Here is a 21,404-nt window from a genome sequence, read left to right as displayed (position 1 = left end):
TTGATCATTGTGGGTATTCATCTTATAATCTAGAACTTAAAAGGGCTTTATCAAGTATTTTCTTTAAATGTTTGTTGAGGGGTATCTTTCCACTTCAGTCTTAGGTCAGCAAAACAGGAGTTGTCTCCATTTGACAGCTAAGAAGTAAGATAAGGAGTGATTTGGTTTATATGGGGAAATTAAATGATTCGATGACAGTCTAAAATTAAATATGAGCAGAGTCATTTTTAGGAACTAGGTTACCAGACACCAGAGTATTTTTCTTTTTTTTAATTTTTATCTTTATGTGTACAGCTGTTTTGCCTGCACATATGTCTGTGTACCACGTGCGTGCTTGCTGCCCACAGAGGCCAGCAGAGGGTGTTAGATCCCCTAAGACTGGCGTGACAGAGAATTGTGAACTGCTGTGTGGGTGCTGGGTCCTCTCGATGAGCAGCCAGTGCTCTAACTACTGAGTCATCTCTCCAGCCCTTTTGGGTTTTGTTGTTGTTTTGTTAGTAGATACGTGTTCGTTTACAAAAGGGTGAGTTTTATCATGACCTTCTCCTATGTGTATGTCATGTACCTTGCTCATGTTCACCATCACCACCCCTTTGAGGGGGAACTTTACCTGTTTTCTATCCCAAATTTTTCCAATAAACCACTTCTCTTAGGCTGAGTGTGGTGGCACACGCCTTTAATCCCAGCACTCAGCAGGCAGAGGCAGGCGGATCTCTGAATGTGAGACCAGCCAGGTCTACAGAGTGAGTTCCAGGACAGCCAGGGCTTCACAGAGAAACCCTGTCTCAAAACCAAACAACAACAACAAACTAAAAACCACCAACACCAACAACAAAGCACTTTTTATGTAATTGATAGGTGTTATTACATCTTAGAGATGAAGTGGTAGAGACGAGAAACTAGAAATGATATGACTTAAGTCACACCAATAATTTTAGGAAGATTCTAAAATCAGGGCCAGTCAGTGCCTTCCAAATTTCACCTGATCTAGTGACAGTATTGAGCTATCTCAAGCAGAGCAGACAGGGAAAGATTCTTTCTCACCTGTGATGCCTGTAATGAGCATTGAAACATTTCTGCGTGTTCACAGAAGGTATGGTTATAGCCTTCAGTTTTCTGAATGTTGGGTCCTATTTTGCTTGTAGCTGTGGCTTCACCACCAACTGAGCTGCATTCCCAGCCCCGTTAGGTCTTCTCTCAGACAGTTTGCAGGTGTTTAGAAGGAATATTGTGTAAAGGAACTTGAGCTACTGAAACTTCCAATTTACAGAAGATGATGATGGACAGATTGTACTCTAAGGAGACCTCCAAATTGCTGAGTATAATGTGATACTGAGAACCATGAAGGAGACCTCTCATCTCTTAATTCTGTCTTTATATTATGCTCTGTTCAATTTCCTCCTAAATGATGATGAACTTATAAAGAATATTACTGTGAAGATATACCTGACTAATAATTTGAGATAGCCACAAACTCATCTGGTCCTAATTTTAGATGGGATTGGGGAATGTCTGGTTAGAAAAAATGGGTTGAGTTTGGATTGAGAAGCCTGGTGAGGAACACCACTGGAAGGCTGTTTGCTTTCTCTAAGACACATATTCCTCTCATTGGTGTGCTTGGGAGTCACTGAGTGCTTTTGTATGAGCCTGGCTTGTCTCTGTTAGTTTAAACATTGTGGGAAGTGGTTTCTCTGTTTTGGCCCAAGGTTTTATTGTCCAGGGGCCCAGTGAAATGCTGTATGTTTTATTTGGGTTTATTACCTTGCTTATGAAATTTTCATAGAGAAGTGGCTGAAGAGCTCAGTGTGCTTGGGTCTTTTTTGTGCAAACTTACAAGAAAACTTGATCACTAAGTTTTTTCAAGAACTGTTTTATTTCCTGGAACTGTTACATCTAAAAAAATGTTTTCTTGATATTTTTAGATTTATTTTTATTTTATGTGAATGAGTATTTTGCTTGCATATATGTCTATGTACCACATTCATGCCTGGTGCCTACAGAGGCTGGAAGAGGGTGTCAGATCCCCTGAGACTGGAGTTAGGGATGATTGTGAACCGATGTGTAAGTGCTGAGACTAGAACCCGGATCCTCTGCGAGAGCAGCCAGTGCTCTTCAGCCCTCTTTAATATTTTTAGATGATTAACCTAGTTAGTTGTCAGTTGTCCTTTGTGATTTTAAAAAGAGATTATCTTTTGTTTGTTTTTCTTCTGGTTTTTGTTGGTGGTGGTGTGGTGGTTTTTTTGTTTTGTTTTGTTTTTGGTTCGAGACAGGGTTTCTCTGTGTAGTCCTGGCTGTCCTGGAACTTGCTTTGTAGACCAGGCTGGCCTAAAACTCACAGAGATCTGCCGCCTTCTGCCTCCCGAGTGCTGTCATTAAAGGTGTTCGCCATCATGACTGGCTTTGGATTTTTGAGACAGGGTCTTGCTGAGCAGCTCTGTTCTGGAATTCACTGTGTGGCTCTAGGTAGGCTTTGAATTTGTGGTAATCCTCCTGTATCAGACTTCCAAGAACCTGGATTATTCCCTACCACTGTGCTTACATTAAAAAAGGTTTTCTTAATCTTTATGGCTTTCCTTTTGTTACATATAACACCTGTATGACTGTAGTCGTATCTGTGAATGTATCTAGAATATACCTGGCATTTAAAGGTGATTGTTTTTTACTTGCTTGAGAGCATTTATTAATTTTACTCTATTTTCTCTTAAAGAATGGGTGAACTCAGTATGGGAACTGGACTTCACAGAGACTGAGCCTTTGGATCCCAGCATAGTAGCAGAGATCCTAGAGACTGGAACAGATGCATTCACAAAACTCTATGGAAGCCTTTTGCCCTTTGCTACAGAAGAAAGTGGATCCTTAGAGGTAAAAAGATAAATAAATAAATGAATCAAACGACCTGCTTTTATGTGCTACAGAGGATGAGAGTCATTATAGTTTAAATTAAAAAGAATTTTCTTGGGTAGGTAATGTGAAAACTATGCTCTGTTCGTTGGGCTGTCTTAGAAGCTTTGCTCCAAATGTTTGAGGTTCTGGTTGTGATTTTTGTTTTCAAGACTTGACCGTTCTTTTACAATAGCGAGTTGAAGGTGAAACAGAAAAGGAAGAGTTACCGGACAAACCAAGCGAAAAGCCACTGAAAGTTTAATAACAGCCCAGGCAGGCCTGAACTTTAAGAAAGCTTGTATTAGCGGGTGGTGGTGGTGCATACCTTTAGTCCCAGCACTTAGGGAGGCAGAGGGAGGTGAATCTATGAGGTCAAGGCCAGCATGGTCTACAGAGTGAATTCCAGGACAGCCACAGATACACAAGAAACCTGTCTAAAAAAAAGAAAGAAAGAAAGAAAGAAGAAAAAAAAAAAAAAAAAAAAAAAGAAAGAAAGAAAGCTTGTATTAAAGCTTGTATTAAAGTAGTAAGGTGATTTACACACGGCCGTAACACTGTGTTCTGCCTCCTGTGCTGGTGGACATTGCAGGTGTCAGAGAACAGCTTAGTCTTGCTTCTCAGATGCCTTCCACTTTTCCTTTGAGTTAGTGGGCTCCACTAACTTGGAAGTTTTCCAAGTAGGCTAGGCTAGCTGGCTGGTGATCTTCAGGGATCTGCTTGTCTCTGCTATCTGAGAATCCAAGCTCAGGCCTCATGCTTTGTGAGCCAAGTGCTGCTAGGCCCACTAAGGCATCTCTCCAGCCTTCTTGTGCTTGTTGATATTGAGATCATTAACTTCTTTTAAGAAAGAAGGTCAGCAGGATGTGATGGTGCACACCTTTAATCCCAGCAATAGAGTTTGAGGCCAGCCTCTTCTACATAGTGAGTTCCAAGACAGCCAGAGCTACATAGTGAGAACCTGTCTTTAAAAATAAACAAATGAATGAATGGATAGATAGATAGATAGATAGATAGATAGATAGATAGATAGATAGATAGATAAGAAGCAGTCATTGTGGCACACACCTGTAATCCCAGTACTTGGGAGGATGAGGCAGGGGATTGATTGTTGCTGCAAATTTAAGGTCAGCCTGGGTTATAGAGAAGATCTTGTCTCAGATACCGAAAGGACCAGCAAGAGGGCTGGACACTCAGTGTTCGCAGGCAAAGGTGCTTGCTACCATACCTGACAACCTGAGTTTGATTCTCAGGACCCGTGGGATAGAAAGAGAGAACCAACTCCTGCAGGTGTCCTCTGCCCTCCAAGCATGTGTGTGATACAGTCACAAGTGTTCACACACACACACACACACACACACACACACACACACACACAAAACAAATGTAATTTAATGAAGTTTTTAAGGGAGAAAAAGAAAAAAACCCAAAAGGCTAAGAAACAGAGTAAGAAAGTCTTAATACAGGCCAGATGTGATCATGCACACAGCTCTAATCCCAGTGTTTAGGAGGCAGAGGCAGGTGGATCTCTGTGATTTGCAGTTCCAGGCCAGATAGGACTGCTCAAGAATAAATCATCCAGGTAAACATGCCTCTAGAGGGATACTGAGCATTCCAGTGAGTACTTTAGAAGACAGGGTTAAGGTGGCAATATGTAAGGAATGGTGAGAATTAGGACAGTGCGCTATGAATGGCATTCAGAATTTTTAAAACATTTTTAAGACACCAGACAGTGAGTTAGACTGAGAACAGATTCCAGGTCATTTTAAATGCTATCCTAATGAGGTCTCTTTTGCTGGGATAAAGCACCATGAACAAAAGCAATTTGGGAAGTTTATTTCATCTTACCTTTGGGATAACAGTCTGTCACTGAGGAAAGTCGGGGCAGGAACCTGGAGCAGAAGCCATAGAGGAGTGTTGCTTACTGGCTTGCTCCATGGTTTGCTCTGCCTACCTTATAGCATCAGGACTAGCAGCCCGGGATGGCACAGCCCACAGCCAACTGGGCCCTCCTACATCAATCATCAAGAAAATGCCCCATAGGCTTGTCCACAGGCCGGTCTGGTGGAGACAGTTTTTCAGTTGAAGTGTCCTCTTTCCAAGTGACCCTAGCTTGTGTCAAGGTAATAGAAAACTAGCCAGCATAAATGTGGAATTTGGTAAATTTAATAAGGCATGATTATGTACGAGGTTCTGTTTTAAGTAGCATGCATATATTAACTCACAGCATGAATAGATCTGTTTTAAAACAAATGTTCTTGCCCATAGACAGACTACAGTGGGGAAATCTGCACCAGGAGATCTTCTGGGAGAATGCTGGAAGTATGTGCTGAGTGCTCATGGTGTGGTTTGGAGTTTAGTTGTGGAAATGGATAAGGAAAGCTAAAAACAGGAATTTGTTTTTTGTTTGTTTGTTTGTTTGTTTTGAGGCAGGGTTTCTCTGTATAGTTTTGGTGTCTGTGCTGGATCTGCTCTGTAGACCAGGCTGGCCTGGAACTCACAGAGATCCTCCTGGCTCTGTCTCCCAAGAGTACTGGGATTAAAGGCGTGTGCCAGCACGCCCAGCTAGGAATTTTTTTTTTTAAAGATTTATTTATTACATATGCAGTGTTCTGCCTGCAGGCCAGAAGAGGGCGTCAGATCTCATTACAGATGATTGGGAGCCACCATGTGGTTGCTGGGAATTGAACTCAGGACCTTTGGAAGAACAGCCAGTGCTCTTAACCACTGAGCCATCTCTCCAGCCCAGAAATTTTTTTAGATACAATTAATAGAGGTTTTAGAACTAAGAAGTCTTTGCCATGTGTCTAAGGCATGATGTAAATTGCCAAATTAGGTATGAGAAAAGAAAGAAGGGCTAGCTGAGTTCTGTGGCACAATGCTTGCCCAGCATGCATGAGGCCTTAGGTTCAGTCCCCGGTACTGCCAGTAAAACCCCAGCGCAGCACCAGAGCTAGGAGGAGGATGCTGACCATGGGAGATTATAGCTGAAGATCCTTGAAAGGTGTGACTGGTCGTTAGAAATACAGGTCAGAAGATAAGAGCGAAGTGTTCAGATCAGGGTGTGAGTAGGCCTGAGACAAGCGTAATAATACTAGCTAGGCCAGAAAGAGGACATGGTAGGAAAGGTGAGGTATTGAATAAGGCCACAGGGGAGTCGTCAGTGATGGGAGTCCAGACCCTGCAGACTAGCAGCAGCCATGAAGCCACCTCAGCTGGGGTGATGGCACTAGCAGAGAGAGCTCTGGTGACCAGATGGTGCAGTCAGAGGGAGGTGCCCACTGCATGTGTAACTGCAAAGGACAGCAGCGTTCAAAAGGATTTCTCCTCCCCTTTTCCTTCTCCAGCAGGGTCTTGCTGTGCACTCCAGGCTGGTCTCAGACTTTCTGCTGCAGCCTCCCAAGAACTGAGATTATAGATAGACACAGGCCACCATACCCAGAGTAGTCTGTGAAGCAGTCTGCTGTGCAGTGAGGCGGCTCTGCAGCATTGCCTACCCCTTACCCTGTCTTTTGGGTTACTGTTGTTGTTTTTGTTTTGAGGAGGCTCTCACTATTTAGCTCTGGCTATCCTGGAACTCCTCACTGTGAAGTCAGGCTGACCTCAAACTCAAAGATCCACCTGCCTCTGCCTCAAGAGTGCAGGGATTAAAGATATGGGCCACGTGCCCTGGTTTTTGCCCTATCTTCTGAAGGAAGGCAGAAGCATGCAGTCCGGGTTCCTGGATTTTGTTAGCCTTTTGAAAGATGCTCTAGGCCTATTGCGGTTGTGCACACACGGAATAGACTTAGGAGGAACCGATGCTGTGGGCTTGTCATGATTCTTAATTTATGGAGGGCTTATTTCCCTGTGGCTGGTACCATAACCAGGTAGGGTAGTCCTGGGCTGTATAAGAAGCTAGCTGAGGAGAGGGCAGAGAGCTAGCCAGTAGGCAACATTCCTCCAAGACTTCTGCTTCAGTTTCTACTCCTGTTCCAGCCCTGATTTCCCTCAGTGCTGGAGTGTAACCTAGAAGCATAAACAAAATAAGCCCTCCCCTCCCCACAAGTTGTCTTTGGTCATAATGCTTAACACAGCAACAGAACGCAAACCAGGGTATTTCTCTCATCATTATGGACTTAAGCAGAGATGGCTACAAACCATAGCTGGGCCATAATCCTCAAAAGCCTGCCACTATTGACCTTCTTCTGCCAGCCAGCCCCTAGCCCTTAAAGCTTCGACAGCCTCACAGTATGGTACCAGCAGCTGGGGAACAAACACTCAACACACAGAGCTGTGGTGTTGGTTCAGAGTCAGATCAGAACACCGGCAGACATTTATAAGTAGTAGTTAGACTGTGTGTATGTGCTCATACGTGTACCTGGGTATGTGTGCGTGTGCGTGTGTGTGTGTGTGTGTGTGTGTGTGTGTGTATGCATGTATGCATGTGTGTATTGCTAAGGATCCAGCCCAAGACTTGTGCATGCTAAGCAGTCTCTGAAATGAGTTACACTCCTTATATTTCCCTCCTGAGGGGCTAGCTCCTTGTAAACATCAGTAAGCTTTTTTCCAGGTCATCTAACTACTGGCTTTTGTGATTTGCACTCCCCTCCCAGAGCATCTGGACCTTCTTCACTGAGAATAATATTTCCAGTAATACGCTGGTGGCGTTATTCTGTCACTTTGTCCAGGAAGCACATAAAAAAGGTGCCAGTGCGCAGCATCGAGAATATGGCCTTCATGCTGCTGGGCTCTATTTTTTGCTACTGGAAATACCAGGTATGTCTACATCTGGCCCTCCATGTTTATAGGTTCCCCATCTGTATGCAGCCAACTGGGTGGGAAAAATACTTGAAAAGAAAATGTTACATTGTTGATACTGTGTATGTTCTTAAGCCTATGATGTCTGTATGGAACATGCACAAACTTTCCTCTTAGTTCCTAACCCATACAGCAGAACAATTATTATATAGTTTTTACTGTGTTGGATATCTAGAGATAATTTGAAGTATACAGGAAGATGTGTGTAGTTATATGTAAATAGCCATCTTCAAAGAGAAACAAAAGTTCATGATTATTCAAATTTTTATATAAGGGACTTTAATGTTTTAGTGTCCTCAGATCTGGGAGTGTGACTTTTTTGTTATTACTTTTCGAGATATCTTTTTTTTTTTAAACGTTCCTTGTGTATTTATCTCCCGCTGCCCTCCCTAGTTAGAGCCTCCTCCTTTTTCCCATTTCCCTGATCAGATCACTGTGTCCTGCTTATCCCCTCTCTGTCTCTCCTACTCCCCTACTCTGACAGTGGTCTCTTTTTATCTTCTGGTTTCTGTGGTTACTCCAGGCTCTGTATTCACATGAAGATTTGGAAGTAGGAGCCTCTGATAAGAGAGAACATGCAGCATTTGTTTATTTGGGGTCTGGCTTATCACTCAATATGATCTTTTCTAGTTTACCTGCAAATGTCATGATTTCATCTTTCTTTACAGCTGAATAATATTCCATGTGTAGATAGACCACATTTTCATTATCCATTCATCAGTTGAAGAGCATTTGTTTAGGCTGTTTCCATTTCCTAGTTATGATGAAGAGAGCAGCAATGAGCGTGGCTGAGATCTAGCTGGAGTATGGTGTCGAGTCCTTGGCATCTGCTAGGAAGTGGTACAGCTGGGTCAGGTGGCATCTTTATTTTGAGCTGGTTGACAGTTCTGCATACTGATTGCCATAGTGGCTCTACCAGTTCACAATTCCACCAAAGGTGAATGAGGGTTCCCTTTTGCCTGCATACTCTCTAGCTTTTGGTGAGCTTTACCATCCTGACTGAGGTAAGATGAAATCTCAAAGTTGTTTGATCTGTGAACATTTTTTGAGATCGTTCTTAGCCATTTTTTTCTTCTTCTGAGAGTTCTCTGTTCAGGTCCCTGTCCCATTTTTTGAAGTGGTTGCTTTTTTTTTTTTTTTTTTTTTTTTTTCTTTTGATTCTTTGTGTTTTGAGTTCTTTCTATAAAGTCCCACTTGTCAGTTATTGGCTCATTTCTTGGGCAAATGGAGTCCTGTTCTGGAAGTCGTTTCCGATACCTGCATCATGTAGGCTGATGCCTGATGTTTTCTTCTAGCAATTCCAGGGTTTGCGGTTTCAGTTTTAGGTCTTTGACCCATGTGGAGTTAGTTTTTGTGCAAAGTGATAAATATGGGTCTAATTTTATTCTTCTACATGTGGACATCCAATTTACCCAGCACAATTTGTTGAAGATGCTTTCTTCAGTTTATATTTTTGCGTCTTTGTCAAATATTAAATGGCTGAAGCTACGCATACTCATGTGTGGGGCTTTGATTTTGTTCCACTGATCTACATGCCTGACTCTGTGTCAGTATTATATTCTTTTTTTTTTTTTTTTTGTGATATATATTTTTTATTTTACAATACCATTCAATTCTACATATCAGCCATGGGTTCCCCTATTCTCCCCCCTCCCACGCCCTCCCCTTACCCCCAGCCCACCCTCCATTCCCACCTCCTCCATGACAAGTCCTCCCCCGAGGACTGTGATCAACTTGGTAGACTCAGTCCAGGGAGGTCCAGTCCCTTCCTCCCAGACTAAGCCAAGTGTCCCTGCATAAGTTCCTGGTTTCAAACAGCCAATTCATGCATTGAGCACAGGACTTGGTCCCACTGCCTAGATGCCTCCCAAACTGATCAAGCCAATCAACTGTCTCACCTATTCAGAGGGCCTGATCCAGCTGGGAGCCCCTCAGCCTTTGGTTCATAGTTCATGTGTTTCTATTCATTTGGCTATTTTTTTCAATAATTGAGTAAAGCTGAAATTTATTATAAGCCACAGTCGTCCTAGGGACCTCCATGCTATATATATATATAGCCTTTATGGTTCTATGGGTTGTGGTCTGATTGTTCATTTTATATCTAGAATCCACCAATGAGTGAGTACATACCATAACTGTCTTTCTGGGTTTGGGTTACCTCACTCAGGATGATTTTTTCTAGTTCCATCCATTTGCCTGCAAATTTCATGCTTTCATTGTTTTTCTCTGCTGAGTAGTACTCCATTGTGTATATGTACCACATTTTTTTCATCCATTCTTCCGTTGATGGGCATCTAGGCTGTTTCCAGGTTCTGGCTATTACAAATAGTGCTGCTATGAACATAGATGAGCATGTATCTTTATGGTATGTATCAGCATTCTTTGGGTATATGCCCAAGAGTGGTATGGCTGGGTCTTGAGGTAGTTCGATTCCTAATTTTCTGAGAAACCGCCATACTGATTTCCACAGTGGTTGTACAAGTTTACATTCCCACCAACAGTGGAGGAGTGTTCCCTTTGCTCCACATCCTCTCCAACATTGGTTGTCATTGGTGTTTTTGATCTTAGCCATTCTAACAGGTGTAAGGTGGTATCTCAGAGTCGTTTTGATTTGCATTTCTCTGATGATTAAGGATGTTGAGCATTTCTTTAAATGTCTTTCAGCCATTTGTAGTTCTTGTTTTGTGAATTCTCTGTTTAGCTCTTTAGCCCATTTTTTAATTGGACTGTTCAGTGCTTTGATGTCTAGTTTCTTGAGTTCTTTATATATTGTGGAGATCAATCCTCTGTCAGATGTGGGGTTGGTGAAGATCTTTTCCCAATCTGTTGGCTGTCTTTTTGTCTTATTGACTGTGTCTTTTGCCCTGCAAAAGCTTCTCAGTTTTGAGAGGTCCCATTTATTAATGGTTGTGCTCAGGGTCTGTGCTGTCGGTGTTTTATTTAGGAAATGGTCTCCAGTGCCAATGCGTTCAAGAGTGCTTCCTATTTTCTTTTCTATTAAGTTTAGTGTAACTGGATTTATGTTTAGGTCTTTGATCCACTTGGACTTGAGTTTTGTGCATGGTGACAGATATGGATCTATTTGTAATCTTTTACATATTGACATCCAGTTATGCCAGCACCATTTGTTGAAGATACTTTCTTTGTTCCATTGTATAGTTTTGGCTCCTTTGTCAAAAACCAGGTGTTCATATGTGCATGGATTAATGTCAGGGTCTTCAATTCGATTCCATTGGTCCGTATGTCTGTTTTTATACCAGTACCAGGCTGTTTTTATTACTATGGCTCTATAGTAGAGTTTGAGGTCCGGGATGGTGATGCCTCCAAGGGTTGCTTTATCATATAGGATTCTTTTAGCTATCCTGGGTCTTTTGTTTTTCCATATAAAGTTGAGTATTTTTCTTTCCAAGTCTGTGAAGAATTGTGTTGGGATTTTGATGGGGATTGCATTGAATCTGTAGATTGCTTTTGGTAAGATTGCCATTTTTACTATGTTAATCCTACCTACCCATGAGCATGGGAGATCCTTCCATTTTCTGATATCTTCTTCAATTTCTTTCTTTAGAGATTTAAAGTTCTTATCAAAAAGGTCCTTCACGTGTTTAGTTAGTGTTATCCCAAGGTATTTTATATTATTTGTGGCTATTGTAAAGGGTGATGTTTCTCTGACTTCTTTCTCAGCCCTTTTATCATTTGTGTATAGGAGGGCTACTGATTTTTTTGAGTTGATCTTGTATCCTGCCACTTTACTGAAGGAGTTTATCAGCTGTAGAAGTTCCCTGGTAGAGTTTTTGGGGTCACTTATGTATACTATCATATCATCTGCAAATAGTGAAAGTTTGACTTCTTCCTTGCCAATTTGTATCCCTTTGATCTCCTTTTCTTGTCTTATTGCTCTAGCTAGAACTTCTAGTACTATATTGAATAAATATGGGGAGAGTGGACAGCCTTGTCTTGTTCCTGAATTTAGTGGTATCGCTTTGAGTTTCTCTCCATTTAATTTGATGTTTGCTGTTGGCTTGCTATAAATTGCTTTTATTATGTTTAGAAATGTTCCTTGTATTCCTATTCTTTCTAAGACCTTTATCATGAAGGGGTGTTGGATTTTGTCAAAGCTTTTTCAGCATCTAGGGAGATGATCATGTGGTTTTTTTCTTTCAGTTTGTTTATATGGTGTATTACATTGACTGATTTCCGTATGTTGAACCATCCTTGCATCCCTGGGATGAATCCTACTTGGTCGTGATGGATGATTGTTTTGATGTATTCTTGGATTCGGTTTGCCAATATTTTGTTGAGTATTTTTGCATCAATGTTCATGAGGGAGATTGGTCTGTAGTTCTCTTTCTTTGTTGCATCTTTGTGTGGTTTGGGTATCAGGGTAATTGTAGCCTCATAAAAAGAGTTTGGTAGTGTTCCTTCTGTTTCTATTGTGTGGAACACTTTGAAGAGGATTGGTATTAGTTCTACTTTGAAAGTCTGGTAGAATTCTGCACTGAAACCATCTGGTCCTGGGCTTTTTTTAGTTGGGAGACTTTTGATGACTGTTTCTATTTCTTTAGGGGTTATTGGTCTATTTAAATGGTTTATCTGGTCTTGATTTAATTTTGGTATTTGGTATTTATCCAGAAAATTGTCCATTTCTTCCTGGTTTTCCATTTTTGTGGAGTACAGGTTTTTGAAGTATGATCTGATGATTCTCTGGATTTCCTCATTGTCTGTTGTTATGTCTCCCTTTTCATTTCTGATTTTGTGAATTTGGGTGCTCTCTCTTTGCCTTTTGGTTAATTTGGCTAGTGGTTTGTCTATCTTGTTGATTTTTTCAAAGAACCAACTCTTTGTTTCATTGATTTTTTGTATTGTTCTCTTGTTTTCTATTTCGTTGATTTCAGCCCTCAATTTGATTATTTCCTGGCGTCTATTTCTCCTGGGTGAGTTTGTTTCTTTTTGTTCTAGAGCTTTCAGTTGTGCTGTTAATTCCTTGGTATGGGATTGCTCCATCTTCTTTATGTGTGCATTTAGAGCTATGAATTTTCCTCTTAGCACTGCTTTCATAGTGTCCCATAAGTTTGGGTATGTTGTACTTTCATTTTCATTGAATTCTAGGAACTCTTTAATTTCTGTCTTTATTTCTTCCTTGACCCATTGATGTTTCAGGTGGGCATTATTCAGTTTCCATGAGTTTGTGGGTTTTCTATAATTTTTGTTGTTATTGAGTTCTAATTTTAAGGCATGGTGGTCTGATAAGATACAGGAGGTTATTCCAATTTTTTTGTATCTGTTGAGATTTGTTTTGTGTCCAAGCATGTGGTCAATTTTTGAGAAGGTTCCATGGGGTGCTGAGAAGAAGGTATATTCTTTTGTGTTAGGATGGAATATTCTGTAGATATCTATTAGGTCCATTTGAGTCATAACATCTGTTAGGTCCTTTATTTCTTTGTTAAGTTTCAGTCTGGTAGATCTATCTTTTGGTGAGAGTGGTGTGTTAAAATCTCCCACTACTAATGTGTGGGGTTTGATGTGCGTTTTAAACTTTAGTAGTGTTTCTTTTATGAATGTGGGTGCTTTTGTATTTGGAGCATAAATGTTTAGAATCGAGACTTCATCTTGGTGGATTTTTCCCGTGATGAATATGTAATGTCCATCCTGGTCTCTTTTGATTGATTTTAGTTTGAAGTCTATTTTATTAGATATTAGGATAGCTACACCAGCTTGTTTCTTAGGTCCATTTGCTTGGAAAACCTTTTCCCAGCCCTTTACTCGGAGGTAGTGTCTGTCTTTGGAGTTAAGGTGTGTTTCTTGTATGCAGCATATGGATGGGTCCTGTTTTCTTATCCATTCTGTTAGCCTGTGTCTTTTTATAGGTGAGTTGAGACCATTGATATTGATGGATATTAATGACCAGTGATTGTTAATTCCTGTTATTTTTTTGGTTGTGTTGTGTTGTCCTTCTGTGGTGTATGTTGGTGTAGGATTATCTATTGCTTGATTTTTCATGGATGTGTTTAGCTTCTTTGGGTTGAATTTTCCCTTCTAGTGCTTTCTGTAGGGCTGGGTTTGTGGACAGGTATTGATTAAATCTGGTTTTATCCTGGAATATTTTGTTTACTCCGCCTATGGTGATTGAGAGTTTTGCTGGGTATAATAGTCTGGGTTGGCATCCGTGGTCTCTTAGTGTCTGCATGAGGTTTGTCCATGATCTTCTAGCTTTCATAGTCTCTATTGAGTAGTCTGGTGTTATTCTGATGGGTTTGCCTTTATATGTTACTTGGTCCTTTTCCTTTGCAGCTCTTAATATTTTTTCTTTATTCTGTGTGTTTAGTGTTTTGATTATTATGTGGCGAGGGGACTTTTTTTTTGGATCCAGCCTATTCGGTGTTCTGTAAGCTTCTTGTATCTTCATAGGTATTTCTTTCTTTAGGTTAGGAAAGTTTTCTTCTATGATTTTGTTGAATATATTTTCTGTGCCTTTGAGTTGGTATTCTTCTCCTTCTTCTATCCCTATTATTCTTAGGTTTGGTCTTTTCATGGTGTCCCAAATTTCCTGGACGTTTTGTGTTAGGACTTTTTTGTCTTTATTGTTTTCTTTGACTGACGAATCTATTTTCTCTATCATGTCTTCAGCGTCAGAGATTCTCTGTTCCATTTCTTGCAATCGGTTGGTTATGCTTGTTTCTGTAGTTCCTGTTCGTTTTGTCAGGGTTTCTATTTCCAGCATTCCCTCAGCATGTGTTTTCTTTATTGTCTCAAATTCATTTTTCAGATCTTGGAATGTTTCTTTCATCTGTTTAATTGCTTTTTCTTGGCTTGATTTGATTTCTTCCCATTTTTTGTTCGTTTTTTCTTCCATTTCTTTAAGGGAGTTTTTTATTTCCTCTTTAATGGAGTTTTTCATTTCCTCTTTAAGGGAAGTTTTTATTTCCTCTTTAAGGGAGTTTTTTATTTCCTCTTTAAGGAAAGTTTTTATTTCCTCTTTAAGGTAGTTTTTCAATTCCTCTTTAAGGAAAGTTTTTATTTCCTCATTGAGGGAATGTTTTATTTCTTCTTTAAGGGCCTCTATCATCTTCTTAATGTCATTTTTAGGGTTGATTTCTTCTGTTTCTTCTGTCATGGTATGTTTAGGTCTTGCAGGTGTAGAATCACTAGGTTCTGATGTTGCCATATAGGTCTTTATGTTGTTGCCTGTATTTTTGCACTGGCGTCTACTCATCTCTTCCTCTGTGAGGTGCAGGTGGTGTCTGTGTCTGAGAGTGCCTCTCTTGTTCTAATTTTTAGTCTTGGTTTAGTAGTGGTTCTTGGTTAAATTGGTGCTATTGGGCTATTTCTTCAGGGGCAGCTGATTTCGATCAGTGAATTATATACTTATGATTCTGGTGATCTGGTTTGGTGTCTGGGTAGCGCCTTCTTCTGTGTTCCCAGGTCACGTTTTGTTCATTTGTCAACTCCTCAGCTGATCTTGATTCCTCAGACTTTAAACTGTAGGCATCTGAATCCTCTCCCAGATGGGTTTCAGCTGAGCAGGGTAGTCTCACCAACACCTCCAAATTGTTGGGTTTCACAGGATCAGCAGCTGGGCCCTGGGTTGTTCTCAGACGGAGTGTTCAGATTCGTTCTGGTTCTGACCCACCGAGATAGCTTCTTCCCCAGATGTTGGGGTTAGGGGCGTCCCTGTTCCAAGCTGCGTCTGCTTGTCTCCGTCCCTGGGCCTGTTTACCTCTGCAGTCCGCCACCGGGCCTGTATGTCCCTGTCAGCTGCCGCTGGGCCTGTCTGCCTCTGGAGGCCGCCACCGGGCCTGAATGTCTCTGCAGGCTGCAGCCGGGACTGAATGTCCCTGTCGGCTGTTGCCGCCGGGACTGAATGTCCCTGTCGGCCGCTGCTGCCGGGACTGAATGTCCCTGTCGGCCGCTGCCGCCGGGCCCGTTTGCCTCAGCGGGCCGCTGCTGGGCCCGTCTACCTCCACAGGCCGCCGCCACAGGCCTACCTGTGTCTGCTTGTCTCTGCCGCTGGGCCTGTCTACCCCTGTGGGCCGCCGCTGGGCCTGAATGTCTCTGCCGGCTGCCGCCGGGCCTGAATGTCCCTGTCGGCCGCTGCCGCCGGGTCCGTTTACCTCAGCAGGCCGCCGCTGGGCCCGTCTACCTCTGTGGGCTGCCGCTGGGCCTGAATGTCTCTGCCGGTTGCCGCCGGGTCTGAGTATCCCTGTCGGCTGCCACCGCTGGGCCCGTCTACCTCCACGGGCCCCCGCCGCAGGCCTACCTGCGTCTGCTTGTCTCTGCCGCCGGGCCTGTCTACCTCTGTGGGCCGCCGCTGGGCCTAAATGTCTCTGCCGGCTGCCGCCGGGTCTGAATATCCCTGTCGGCCGCTGCCGCCGGGCCCGTTTACCTCAGAGGGCTGCTGCTGGGCCCGTCTACCTCCACAGGCCGCCACAGGCCTACCTGCGTCTGCTTGTCTCTGCCGCTGGGCCTGTCTACCCCTGTGGGCCGCCGCTGGGCCTGAATGTCTCTGCCGGCTGCCGCCGGGTCTGAATATCCCTGTCGGCCGCTGCCGCCGGGCCCGTTTACCTCAGAGGGCTGCTGCTGGGCCCGTCTACCTCCACAGGCCGCCGCAGGCCTACCTGCGTCTGCTTGTCTCTGCCGCCGGGCCTGTGTACCTCTGTGGGCCGCCGCTGGGCCTGAATGTCTCTGCCGGCTCCCGCCGGGCCTGAATGTCCCTGTCGGCTGCTGCCGCCGGGTCCGTTTACCTCAGCAGGCCGCCGCTGGGCCCGTCTACCTCTGTGGGCTGCTGCTGGGCCTGAATGTCTCTGCCGGCTGCCGCCGGGTCTGAGTATCCCTGTCGGCTGCCACTGCTGGGCCCGTCTAACTCCACGGGCCCCCGCCGCAGGCCTACCTGCGTCTGCTTGTCTCTGCCGCCGGGCCTGTCTACCCCAGTATTATATTCTTTTTATTATTATGACTCTTGTTAAGGTTTCTTTCCTCTGTCAATGCTTTGCATGTTCAAACGATCTCTATACTCTGGCTGTGTAGAACTCAAATATGTCAGCCCTATGTGAAGTGTGAAAATCATTTTTCTTCTGTTTTTGGGGGAATAGTTGTTCACTCACCATGATGGAGTTTTATCCCATATGTTCACGGTGATGGTCTGCCTGCACGGAATCTTGGAGCGTTTGTTCTTGAGAAGTCTGCTCTATAGATCCCGGCTGCCCTGCCCTTCTGGCTCTTATTCCTCTACTCGGCAACACTAGCATCTGCTTGGATTTACCATTTTTCTGCTGAGATCCAGGAATTACCTACAGAGACAAAATTAGGGCAATTTCAGGTTTTATCTGCCCTCCCCTTGTTCTTAGTGTTTTGCATTGGTTATATTAGGCATCTTTGTCCAGTTTTACAGTTGTTTTCAGTGGAAGACAAGTGTAAAATGAATTTATCTGTCAGAACCAGATCTGGGAATCTTGTTATTTATTCCTGCTTCATCCGCATCATTGCTCTGTTCTAGGGCTGAAGTTGAAAGTGGCACATTTTTACTGAAGGCTCACTGCTTCCTCAGAGTCAGGTGGAAAGGCCATCTCTTGCTTCTTAAACTTTGCATCTGTTGTTAATGCATAGAGTATGTGTGTGCGCATGTTTGTGACAGCTGTGTACACATGTGTATGAAGCCTGAAGTTAATTTCTTATTACTTCCTTGATAGATTCCCCACTCTATTAAGACAGGGTATCTCTGGCCCCAGAGCTCATGGTTGCTCATCAGTTTTTGTCAGTCCAGCTAGCTAACAGATTGTCCTAGGGATACCCTGTCTGCTTGAGTGGGGAATTATAGGCAGGCCATTATGCCTGCACAGCTTTTGTGTAGATTCTGGGGATCTGAACTCTGGTCCTTAACACAGCACATATTTTCAAACTAAGCCATCTCTCCTACCTAATATACATATTTTGAGACAACTAAACCTAACTTGCCTAAGCTGATGGAGTTGAATGCCTATGATCCCAGCGCTCCAAAGGATGAGGAGATTTATGAGTTTCAAGTTAGCAAGGCTTTGTTTAAAAAAAAATCTAACCTGCACATTCTCTATTTCTTGTCACTAGGTAGCGTAGTCAATCAGGTATTCCACCCAGTGATGTTTGACAAGTGTATTCAGATTCTGAAGAAGAGCTGGCCTCAGGAATCTAACTTGAGTCAAAAAAGAAAAAAAGAACACCCCAGAAGTTCTAAGAATAATCATAGGAGGGGCAGAAAAAGAGGAAAACCACCTAGGAAAGAGGATGATCAGGTAAGGAGACATTTCCAAGCTGGGCTTGGTGGTGACAGACTAGCTTTGTTTATATGGTGAGTGCAGGACTACCAGGACTGCATACAGACTGTCAACGCCCCCACACAGAGAAGTTACAGGGACTGTAGTATGCAGTCTAGTGCAGATCACTCTGGCCTTGGAAACCTAGAACAGCATAGGGACCTGGGCAAAGTTAGATCATCTTCTGAGCCCAGTGACGACTGGCATTGACTTCATGTGGGTTGAATGAAACCATGGGACAAGCATGTGAGACATCACAGGCACTTGTACATTTTCTATGATCCAGGTGGATGAATTCTCAGGAGAGGAAGAAGAGGAGGAAGAGGAGATTTATTTTTCTGCCTGGGACCTCTCTCATATACGAAATGCCATATTTAATCTTCTAAGGAATTTTTTAAGGCTTCTGCCCAAGTTTTCCCTTAAAGAAAAGCCACAGTCTATACAAACTTGTATAGAGGTAAGTGAAACCCCCAAGACTTGGGGCTAACTGCAAAGAAATGTAGTTATAGCTAGTATTTACTGAATAGAAGAAACTCATTTTTCTTTGGTACTTGTCTTCCAGGTGTTTGTTGCATTAACTAATTTTGAGCCAATTCCTCATAAATTTCTTGTTTCACAAGCCAGGTAAGCCCTTAGTCTTGCAACAACGACGATGTAATGATTTTTTTCAGAGCTGAAGTGCTGCTTTGCTCTAACTAGTATGTAAGCAGGATTTAGTCATTTAAATTTGGCTTATGGAAAATGCTGATGTGGCACACATGTATGCTAGCTGCTTAGGAGGAAGAGGCCCTTCAGTAGTTTGAGTGAAGAAGTTCAGGGGCAGCCTGGGTAACACACACATACGGATACTGCATCCAAAAATAAAATAAATGAATGAACAGAGAAGGCTTAACAGGTGGGTGAATATTCCTACTATAATCAAATCCATTAGCCAAGGTTTTTTTCTTTTTCTTTAGGAACTTTAGTGGAGTAAAACACATATCAGAGCTGGCCTATTATGGATTGTATTTGCTGTGCTCCCCAATCCATGGAGAAGGAAATAAGGTAGGGGAGAAGTGTATTCTAATTTCCTAATTGAATCGGAAGTAGACAAACCACATATGCAAAGATGTTTGATACTCCATTTGTCTTTGGTTAGCTGAAATTATGTCTGGCTAAAAGAAGTGAATACTGTTCATATTTTTAGGGAGCGGACACATATCTTTTGTTATGTTGTATTATTATAATTGCTTTACTTTTGAAATCTCATTCATCTCATTGTTTATCTACATTGTGGTTAATTGAGCCAGCAGCTTGTCCTGGGGCTCCCTTGTGTCCACCTGACTGCTAGCATTACAGGCAAGCTGCATGCCTGCCCAGCTTTAATGTGGGCTTATAAATTAAGTTGTACTATAGTTACGTCTGTATAGGAAAACTGGTACAGGATTGGTACTGGGCACACTTTTAGACGTCACTGGGGAAGTGTCTTGGCAGTATGCTCTGTGGCTAATGGGCAACTGGCTGTGATACATTTTGACTTACTATATTGTTTCAGGACTTGATATTCTTTTGGTAATAAAATGTCACTATTTCTGCTTGCTGTCTAGCCTTCCTTACCCAGTATCCAATATATTTGGTAGCCCCATAAATTATTACTAAGTTTCCAAGATGAAACAGATGTTTTTTTGTATGACGGCCCTAGTTTTCAGCAGCAAAATCTTTGATGCCACTGGATTCTCTATCATACTTTAAGCCAAACATTATTTTCTCTTCTAGGTTATTGGCTCTATTTTCCACCAAATGCTAAATGTAATATTGATGTTAGAAGTAGGGGAAAGGTCCCGTTGTGCCCCGCTTGCGATAACCTCACAAGCCATCAACTGCAGAAACCAGGCAGTCCAGTTTATCAGGTAAAGTGCATGCATCTCAGCTTCCGGTTTGTATCACTCCTCCTTGATAGTCTGGGCCCTGCGCTAACCAAAGTGTCTGGCACTTGTGGCATCAGATGTCAGACCCGCCATAGCCAATCTCTTCCGTGTGTCTGAGTCACAGTTGGCAGCTTCTGTGTCGGGGTGGTGTTAAGGACATAGGGAACCTGTAGTTCTTGAACCGGCGTCCATCAATTGTGCCGTCAGCAGAGGACGGCTTCCCCCTTTCTGTCAGAACAGAAAGTCTGCCCCCTCTTCCACTTTTTCTCTCTACTTAAACGTTTCTCTGTTTCTTGCACATTTTCTTTTGTTCTCACTTTTCTATTCCATCCTCGACAACAGAAAGTACCTGCTAAAGGGTGACAGTAAGGTAATTGCTTTGAATTTCTTAAAATAGTTGGTAGTCTGCGGTTTCTGCCATGAATTGCTTAGCTCCTCTTAAAAGTCCCCTCTTGGCTTTATTGGGCAGGTACATCTGCTGTCTCTTCCATTTGTCTCCTCCCTCCCCCCAGGGTCTGGTGTGCAGTGTAAAGTGAATGTGGGCGGGTCAGTGTGTTCATGCTGCAGGCTTCCTTCCTGTGTGTGGTTGGAGAAGTTGGCACTGGATGACGTTATTATCTTGTCACTGAGCGAGTGTCTCTTGGCAGGGTTGGTTGGTTTGGTTTGTTGTTTTGCAGGCTCTCACTATTACCTCAGCTGAACCAGAACTCACTGTGTAGACCAGCCTGGCCTGGACCTTGAGAGAGTCCTGCTGCAGCCTCCTGAGTGCTGGTTTGCAGGCGTGAACCACCACTGCCTGACTGTGATATTGTCTTCCTCTTTTCCGTGTGTGTGTGTGTATGTGTGTGTGTGTGTGTGTGTCTCAGCACACATAAGGAGGTCAGAGGAGAGTTTGGGGGAATTGGCGCTCTCCTTCCCTCATGTGGGTCCCGGTGATTGAATTCAGGGCACCAAGCTTTATTGGCAAAGTGCCTTTACCCACTGAACCAACGCACTGACTAGCTTCATGGATAAGAATTTTAAAACATTAAATATATAGGATGTGTTAAGTAGAAACATTTTTTTTTCCATAAGAATTCATGGCACATGCCTTTAATGTGTACTAGGGAGACAGAGGGAGTCGAATCTCTGAGTTCGAGGCCATCCTAGTCTACACAGTGAGTTCCAGGACAGCCAGGGTTACATAGAGAGACCTTGTCTCAGAAAAAACAAAAGTAAATAAATAATTCATCATATTGCAGCTGAACGTTTATGTAAAGATAAAATCAAAGAGTAGACCAGGGCACTGCAGTAACTAGTCCCTCTCTGAACTGGCCCAGCCGCCACTGAGTCCGGGTGACGTGCTCATCCTAAAGTGATGTAGTTTACATCCTACCATGAAAATTACTGTAGTTAAAGGAGCCCTTGAAGATTGCATTTTTGTCCTTCTCTAAATGACTCCACTTCTCAATGAAAACTTTTTACGAAACTGCTTAGGAAGCGTGTTTTTCTAATCTGTTGCAATGTGTCTTTATTATTCTGAAACAAATCAAAA

General features: G+C 42.9%; 1 protein-coding gene across 2 annotated transcripts in view; it reads left to right on the top strand.

The window, feature by feature from the left end:
- Positions 1–21,404, top strand: part of Ncapd3 (non-SMC condensin II complex subunit D3) — an 83,192-nt gene that overhangs the window by 3,974 nt on the left and 57,814 nt on the right. For both annotated transcript variants that reach the window (XM_028883048.2, XM_028883047.2), the window contains exons 2-8: positions 2,708–2,862; positions 7,476–7,638; positions 17,758–17,942; positions 18,250–18,420; positions 18,526–18,587; positions 18,920–19,007; positions 19,719–19,852. In XM_028883048.2, coding sequence (XP_028738881.1) covers positions 2,708–2,862; positions 7,476–7,638; positions 17,758–17,942; positions 18,250–18,420; positions 18,526–18,587; positions 18,920–19,007; positions 19,719–19,852 — 958 coding nt within the window. The remainder of the gene's footprint in view (positions 1–2,707; positions 2,863–7,475; positions 7,639–17,757; positions 17,943–18,249; positions 18,421–18,525; positions 18,588–18,919; positions 19,008–19,718; positions 19,853–21,404) is intronic.

Source organism: Peromyscus leucopus, chromosome 7 (assembly GCF_004664715.2).
Source record: "Peromyscus leucopus breed LL Stock chromosome 7, UCI_PerLeu_2.1, whole genome shotgun sequence".
Taxonomy (NCBI): domain Eukaryota; kingdom Metazoa; phylum Chordata; class Mammalia; order Rodentia; family Cricetidae; genus Peromyscus; species Peromyscus leucopus.
Note: the sequence above shows the minus strand (reverse complement) of the source record. Positions and strands in the feature narration are given on the sequence as shown.